The 8662-nt window shown below is 50.2% G+C and overlaps 1 protein-coding gene across 1 annotated transcript in view; it reads left to right on the top strand.

Moving 5' to 3' along the window:
• The first annotated feature begins 3568 nt into the window (after positions 1-3568).
• The window catches only part of SLC35F6 (solute carrier family 35 member F6), a 31331-nt gene continuing 26237 nt past the window's right edge, over positions 3569-8662 (top strand). Inside the window, exon 1 of the mRNA XM_018569859.1 lies at positions 3569-3804. Within this exon, the coding sequence (XP_018425361.1) occupies positions 3728-3804 (77 nt within the window). The 5' untranslated portion in view covers positions 3569-3727. The remainder of the gene's footprint in view (positions 3805-8662) is intronic.

The following is an 8662-nucleotide window of genomic DNA, read 5'->3' as shown; positions in this document are numbered from 1 at the left end:
CTCCTGTGACGTCAGAGGCTCGCAACGTTGACAGAACACCGGGTCCAGCCTGCTCCCCCGCCGCTGCTGGCTCTCATTGACTCTGTGGAGACAAACGCGCCGCTGCACAGATGATCTGAACAGCGGCGTGTTCGTCTTCAGACGCCAGTGAAAGCCACCAGCAGGTGGCCCGCACGGCATCTGGCCGGGCCCCACTGTGCCCCGGGCCCCATGGCATCTGGCCGGGCCCCACTGTGCCCAGGGCCCCATAGCAACCGCCTGGGTCGCTATGGTGATTGTTACGCCACTGATTTAATGGACACATGCAGGAGCGTATCTAGAAATCACAGGGCCCTGTGATTTCTAGTTATGCCACTTGCAGAACCCACCTGAGATCCCACACAGCCCACCTGAGAGTGACCCTGCTGAGCCCGCCATAGACTCTCTATGGTGGGCTCTGCAGGTTCTCAGGTGGGCTGCACACCTCTTACCTGTCAGGGCTGTCCGCCTCCGTGGTCGCCGGGCCCCCGCCTCCTCTTCTGTCCCCGGGCCCCCGCCTCCTCTTACATCTTCGGGCCCTGTCTCCTCTTCTATCGACGGGCCCCGCCTCCTCCTACATCACTGGCCCCCTCCTGCTCTTAGGTTGCCGGGCCCCGCCTCCTCCTTCACTGCGAACGCCGGGTCCAGTCTCTTCTGCAGCAGCTGCGATCATCACCAGGGTTGGTTGACTCCGCAGTTAACCCTTTACCCACCAAACGTTCGCCGCCACCATGTGTTTTTTTAAAGGAAACACAGACCCGCTATGGGGCCCAGGGGAACAAAGGGGCCCTGGCCATCACCATAGAGAGTCCATGGTGGGCTCTGTAGGGTCACCCTCAGGTGGGCTGTGTGGGATCTCAATTGGGCTCTTCAAGGGGCATAACTAGAGATCAAACAGGCCCTATACAACATTTTGCTTTGGGGCCCTGTGATTTCTAGTTACGCCTCTGTATACAACAGTAAAATAAAAGGGAATAAAGGGGAATACTTAACAGTCCTGGAATTAGGAGTTCTGACAGAGAATCAAAAGAGAAGTCTGAAGGGCTCTTCTTCCAGCAAGCTTTAAGGAGATGATTAAAGGGGAACTCTTCTGCGATGTTAAGACTTCTTAGTTCCTTGATGTTTTTCAAAACTAGAGCCCTCTCTAGCTAGTACAGCATCTTTTTGTCAGACCTTAAAGAGCCGGCCCCTAGGACAGGGCTGGGGATGGAAAGCAGGCAGGGGATGAACCTTTATTTTTCACTATCCCCGCCCAATTTGATATGAAATGGAGCCGATATTGTAACTCAGGTTTATGACTTTCGGGTGAATGTGGGGTCACATGGATCATTACCTCTACCAGACCTGCTTGTTTATATTAACTTGTCCACTGGTAGTAGATGATTGCTTGGTGCCATGCCTTTAATTAGAGACAGGCATAAAAGGCTTAGAGAGATATTTTGGACTTTCACTTGTGCTGGGGCTATAAAAGATCACAGGCCAGATAAGCAGATCTCTGTTCTGTGGAAGGTGGAGGGACCTGGCAAATGACTAAATGAAGGCCGGCATTTGCCCTGATTGGGGGACAAGAGAATGCTATTTTTGAATATTCAGACTCAGACCCCATTATCATCACAAACTGTACTACAGGTTGTCTAGGAGCGGAGTCCCCCTGTCTGCTGAAGAGGAACCCAATAGCAGAGAACAGCACCGGTATGCAAGTCCAGGATAAAGGTACAAATAGGGGAGTCCAAAAATCTTCCTCAAAGTACAGTCCGGGTCAAGGCAGGCAGCAAGTATCATAAACCAGAAGTCAAGCCAGGGGTCGATCACCAGGAGATCCAAACAGTGGGGAAGGGAAGGCAGGAACAGGAGAACAGGAAGTAACGCTTCGTAGCTGCACCGGATATGGCGGAATAACTCAGCAACAAGCCTTGGCTCTGGATGGAATTTAAACCCATCAGGGACCAGAAACGCCCCCGTTGTCAGGGCAACGAGGAAGCTTCAAACCCCTGAGAACCAATGGGATGGGGAGGAGAAGTGAGTGTGATAACAGGGACCTGCCCCGTTGATGACCAGCACCCGAAGTGACTAATAGGTCACTGCAACGTCAAGCGTGCGCACCCGCAACCCTACCGCCGCTGGGCACCAAATCACCCCAGGAAGTACCTTATACTCCACGCTGTCCTGGCCGGCACCCAGGTAAAGGGGGCACCCCTGGTCCTATGATACAGGTACAATTTCCCCCTCTGGGCAAAATGTGAACCCCCATCACTCCCTCTTCCCCCCTTTCTTCTCATCCTGCAGCATTTTTATTTTTACTTTTACTTTTTTAAAGCAAATTATACTCATCTATGTCCATTTCTGAGTGTGAGATACTACTAATCCAGCTCTGCAGATGGTCCATTGCAGGCCGATACCCTACTGTCCCCTTGCGATGCTGTCATTCCTCTTCTGGATCCTGAGAGGACCCCGCCACTGGACAGCCAATAGGAAGTGCCCACATCATGCAGGCAGTGACGTGGATAACTGAGGAAGGACTCTGCAGGAAGTAAACACAAGAAGAGGAAAGACTCGGGACCTCTGGTCACATGACTGTAACTTTAGGAAAATTAAAAACAAAATAAAAAATAGAGGCCAAACAAATTCCGAAGTAATCCAGGGTCAATCACATCATCCAGCGCTGTCCACGCCTCCGCCAACTCGTCAGAATAAAAAATAAAACCCCCGACGCCCACCAACCCGCCCACTTGACATCACCGTTGGCTCCATCTATCTGTTGACATTGGGCTGCACCTGTCAAATCGCTATTGCAAGTCCCGGCCAGATAAAAACAACTGGGCGGAGTGGGTTGTGACGCTATGGCTGGCTCCGCCCATTAGTTGTCATACAATATATATACAATATTCGAACGCCGGTATGTGTTCTCTCACCTCCCGATCTACTGAGCCGACCTGTGACAGTCTCATTGTTACAGGTCGGCTAGAACTAGGTGGTGAGTGGAAAGCACTCACCTCATGTTAAAATCACGGCTCCTTTAAAAACGTTTTTTTTTCCTTTCTTTTTTCATTGATTCCTGTCCCCCAAGGCAGTACCCGGACCCCCATACATTTTACACCCCAATCATTTTCTAAAGTTCGACCCCCATTGACTTGCATTAAGTTCGAGTTCGTATTTCGAACTTTTCGTCCGTTCGGGTGTTCGAATACGAACACGGGGGGTGTTCGGCTCATCACTACTCATGATGGGCGCAGAGCCGGGAACTCAGCACAAGGATCTCACCAACAGAGTCCCCGAGAGACAGAAGAGACTTGTCAGGCGGTTTAACTCTCCATCATCTACCAAACACTGAAGTATGCGTCCTGGGTGGGGTGACCCTTTAGGCGAGGAATGCGATGCAGCGGATGTAACATAGTAACAAGTCACGTTTCCTCATTTTTCTGCCGGTTTTGCAGAAGTGAAGAACGGCCGCCCAGACCACAGCGAGGTTTCTTGCCGGTGGCTGTGATATTAATCTGAGCCCGTGCTGCACATGACGTCACGCACACACACACGGTGTCTGACGCTCCCTCTATGGGTTACAGATGACTCGCCGGTCACATGACTGCACAGTCTGATCATACAGGAACTCAGCGTCCTATCCTCACTGTATGTATTCTGCCACAAACAAGGTGCATCCTTCTTCCAGCAGCTCGCTCCGAAAGGAACCCCGGGGCCCCCAGCAGCAGCCATGGCCTGGACGTCGTACCAGCTTATCCTGGCCGCAATGATGCTCGTGACGGGCTCCATTAACACTCTGTCTGCCAAGTACGTACAATCACTTATTGCTGACTGCCGAGGACCGCTCTGTAGCATCCTTCTCCCATTGGTTGGCCTCCAGCGGCAGAGACAATACAAGTCCCAGTATGATCTGGAGAGCAGGGCTGGCTGGTACTTGTAGTTCCTTTACTGCTAGATGGCTACCGGCTCGCTGGTACTTGTAGATCCTTCACTGCTAGATGGCTACCGGCTCGCTGGTACTTGTAGATCCTTTATCGCTAGAGGGCTACCGGCTTGAGGAACCGGCTACGGTACCATAGAGAGGAACATTTAGGCCCCGTTCACATTGAGCGATTTATCGCGCGATTTTTGTAGCGATATCGCTCATATTTCCGCACTATATCGCTCTATGTAGCTTCACCAATACATTTCAATGTAGCTGTTCACATCTCGTCGCTCAATATCGCTCAATATCGCTTGTAGCTCGTCGCTGGTAGCTTGTCGCTTCTACATGACCCTTTTTTAGAGCGATTTTGAGCGATATTGCTCCTGATTGCATACAGCCAAATAGGAAGAAGTTGCGCGATGTCGCGCGACACGTCGCTCAATGTCGCTCAAAGTCGCGCGATTTCCATGTCGCTCAGTGTGAATGGGGTCTTAGGGTTGTGTGACGTCTCCAGGTCTGAAGATGCTCTTGGCTGACCCCGGTTATACACTGTCAGGTCTGCAGAAGCACCTCATTCAGGTTTACAAGTCTCAGCTTCATCGGATGAGCCGGTCTTGCTGATACCTTGGGTTCCGTTTAACAACAATGTATCTTATTTGTGTATCACTCGGCTGTAGATCCTCCAATCATCTCTGAATTGGTGCTGACACTGTCCTTCCTTCTGGAGGGGGGCTACGTCTGTTCCCCATGGTCCCTGTGTGTGTTATAAAGTAGTCACCGCTCCAAGCTCGCTCCCGGGATGGACTACAATCTCATGTTTAGTTTGCTACTTTGTATTGAGATTGTAGTCCATCCCGGGAGCGAGCTTGGAGCGGTGACTACTTTATAACACACACAGGGACCATGGGGAACAGACGTAGCCCCCCTCCAGAAGGAAGGACAGTGTCAGCACCAATTCAGAGATGATTGGAGGATCTGCAGCCGAGTGATACACAAATAAGATACATTGTTGTTCAGAGTTCAGGTTCGCGGATGTATTTTTAGGCTATAACTCCTGAGATTAGTGTCACTGTAACATGAAGTATAGAACAAAAATGATACATTTGTGTAGCAAGTGATGAGAACAGATAGGGACAGACGAGGAACATTGATTAAGGATGGGCTCGGGCTTGTTCGCAGCTCCACGCGCCGAGCCCGCCAGGAAGCTGACAGCGCCGCAGCGCAAATCACAGGCACTGAGACATTTTCCCAGTCCGCAGCTGCAGAGATGTCTCAGTGCCTGTGATTGGCGCTGCGGCGCTGTCAGCTTTCTGGCGGGCTCGGCACGTGGAGCTGCGAACACACCCGGGCCCATCCTTAACATTGATGAGAGCTTAGACAGGGGAGATGTGCAAATAAATCAGAGGATTGTATATAATAATCCGGCCACTCAGTGTATATAATAATCCGGCCACTCGGTGTATATCATAATCCGGCCACTCAGTGTATATAATAATCCGGCCACTCAGTGTGTATAATAATCCGGCCACTCAGTGTAGAGGAAGAGGTGATAAGAAGGGAGGAGGGGGGGGGTGTAGGAGTGGGATGTGTAGTATGAGGTGTACGGGAAGCATTACACATGGGCATTAGGGGAAGGCGATGTGGAGTAAAGAATATGAATTAATGACAAATAGAACCTCGCGCCAAACCCTGTGTAGCTGCGAGCACTATAGGAAGTGTTACCCTCTGAATATATCAGATTATAATAATGAATGTGCTGCGCTTCAACTCGAACGATAAATAAATAAATCTCTATAATAAATAAGTGCAATCAAAGTGCCCACAATGGCTCTTCTTGTAAATATCAATCCTAAATAATATCCCTCTGCAAGGTCCAATCTTATGTTCCGTATTCCGATGTGCACAAATGTGGAATCGCACGTATAAAGTGCTGAAGATTTGTCCCAACCGCACCGCGCTCTTTATCCTTCCGCTGTGAAAGTTCTTCATACAAAGTCCGCGCACCAATTCCAATTACCACCCCCTGTGGCATTGCGTGGCAATACCGACGGTATAATGTGGCCTCAAAGTCACCCTGGACTCCCAGCAAGAGGGGCTGAGCGGCTCCAGGAAAGTAGTGATGGGCCCGGGCGCGTTCGCTGCTCCACGTGCCGAGCCCGCCAGGAAGCTGACAGCGCCAATCACAGGCACTGAGACATTATCCGAGTCCGCAGCTGCAGAGATCGGGAAATGTCTCCGTGCCTGTGATTGGCGCTGTCAGCTTCCTGGCGGGCTCGGCACGTGGAGCTGCAAACACGACCGAGCCCCTTCACTACAGGAAAGTACTGTTACCAGGGAAGAGCCGGCTTTACCACTCCTTCCGGGTTTTCTGGATTATAGTTGGGATCCTGGAGCCGGGAGATTTCTAAGAGAACTGGGAAGTGAAGAAATTTCCATTCCTGGGCCAGGGCTTTAGTGGTGAGCGGCACCAAATGATGGTACACCTGTGCACAGCCCTTATGAGGAGGATGCTGGGTCAGGTTCAGGGCTCCAGCTGGAAGACAAGGGAGGTGTCTGTCCAGGAGTCAGGAGGACTCCATCCTGGAACCAGCCTGTGTGGCACGTCAGCTAGTTACAGCCGGTGTGGGAGAGGGTTTTTTGTGATAACCTGAAGTCGGTGAGACTTGGAAATTCATTATTTTGCTGCACGTTGTTTGAAGACCCCCTGCGAGGGAAACACCTGTGTGGACTCTTACTCCCCGTTCACATTGAGCGATTTATCGTGCGATTTTTGTAGCGATATCGCTCATATTTCCGCACTATATCGCTCTATGTAGCTTCACCAATACATTTCAATGTAGCTGTTCACATCTCGTCGCTCAATATCGCTCAATATCGCTTGTAGCTCGTCGCTGGTAGCTTGTCGCTCCTACATGACCCTTTTTTAGAGCGATTTTGAGCGATATTGCTCCTGATTGCATACAGCCCAATAGGAAGATGTCGCGCGGTGTCGCTCAATGTCGCGCGATTTGCATGTCGCTCAGTGTGAGACCCCCATTCACACTGAGCGACATGCAAATCGTGCGACTTTGAGCTACATAGAGCGATATAGTGCGGAAATATGAGCGACATCGCTACAAAAATCGTGCGATAAATCGCTCAATGTGAACGGGGCCTTATGTATGAAGTAATAAAAGTGGGCAAAGAAGCCCTTAAAAAGACGTGGTAAGCGAGTGGACTCCGTCCTTAATGTGCTACCATTGGAAGCTAAATCTCACACCCCGGATGAAGCCAATTGTGACGTCACGCGTACAAGTAGAGCAATTGTGAACACTTTGATTGCACCTATTGTTCAGCACTTACCGTATTTTGCGGTCCATAAGACGCACCGGACCATAGGACGCAGGGAGGTCCGGCGCGCCTTATGGAGCACTCGAGACTGTAGCTTCTGTGACAGAAGCTGCAGTTAGTGACCGCTGAGACAGGTGGCGCTGTGATTACAGCGCCACGGTCTCAGTGATGACACAGAGCAGGCGAAGAACGTCTATTCTTCGTCTGCTCTATGGTTATCTCGATCGTCGCCGCTGCTCGGCTTTAATACGAGTGATCTCGTTAGATCACTCGTATTAAACGAGCAGCGGCTCCTACTACTCGCCCGGCGCCCGAAACTGCATGTCTCGGGCATCGGGATTCGCTCCATAACACGCAGGCACTTTTTCCCCCTCCTTTTGGGGGGAAAAAAGTGCGTCTTATGGAGCGAAAAATACGGTATTTGTTGATTGATTCATTGTTCTAGTTGAAGCGCATTCATTATGATAAGGAATATGAATTATTTGGTAGATAAATATCCCGAGGGACCAAATTTTGGTAAATTTTCACATCATGTTTTTGAGGAAACCTTCAAGTTTCTTTATCAGCTTGAAAAAAAATAGTGTCTGTGATGCCATAGCCGGGGGAACGCTCAGCGCCTGACATCTCCGCACTTCATGGTTGATGCTCATAGTCATCGCTAACGACTCCATTTTCTAAGCTTTGTACGCTTAATACAAGACGCTCTCGAGTCTTCACCGCCTCCTATTATAGAGGATTTATATGGCGCCAACAGTTTGCGCAGCGCTTTACAATATAAGGAAGACATTACAATCACAATACAAGACAGGATGGTAAGGAGGGCCCCGCCCCTGAGGGCTTACAATCTAAAAGGGAGGGGCCAGTGATACATGAGGAGGGAGCTGTGTGGGGAGGAATTGTCTGAGAACGTCATTATCCCGAGGGACCAGATTTTGGTAAATTTTCACATAATGTTTTTGAGGAATAAAAAAGGAAACCTTCAAGTTTCTTTATCAGCTTGAAAAAAAATAGTGTCTGTGATGCCATAGCCGGGGGAACGCTCAGCGCCTGACATCTCCGCACTTCATGGTTGATGCTCATAGTCATCGCTAACGACTCCATTTTCTAAGCTTTGTACGCTTAATACAAGACGCTCTCGAGTCTTCACTGCCTCCGATAACACACTGCCAGGTATGCAGAAGCAGTTCCTGTGGATCACTTTGTAGCAAACTTCTCCATCTAGTTGTCCCCCTAGAGGTGGAAGAACTTCAACTCCAAGTTGTGGCTAGCTGGTACTTGTAGTTCCTTTACCGGTAGAGGGCTACCATACTACCATAGGGTTGCCACCTTTTCTTCAAGCGAAACCCGAACACTACATTTTTTAGGGAGAATGAGTCGTGAATATTTTCAGGTGGGGGGGGGGGGGGGGGG

This window comes from Nanorana parkeri, unplaced genomic scaffold, assembly GCF_000935625.1.
Source record: "Nanorana parkeri isolate BGI_ZX_2015 unplaced genomic scaffold, ASM93562v1 scaffold1413, whole genome shotgun sequence".
NCBI lineage: Eukaryota > Metazoa > Chordata > Amphibia > Anura > Dicroglossidae > Nanorana > Nanorana parkeri.
Note: the sequence above shows the minus strand (reverse complement) of the source record. Positions and strands in the feature narration are given on the sequence as shown.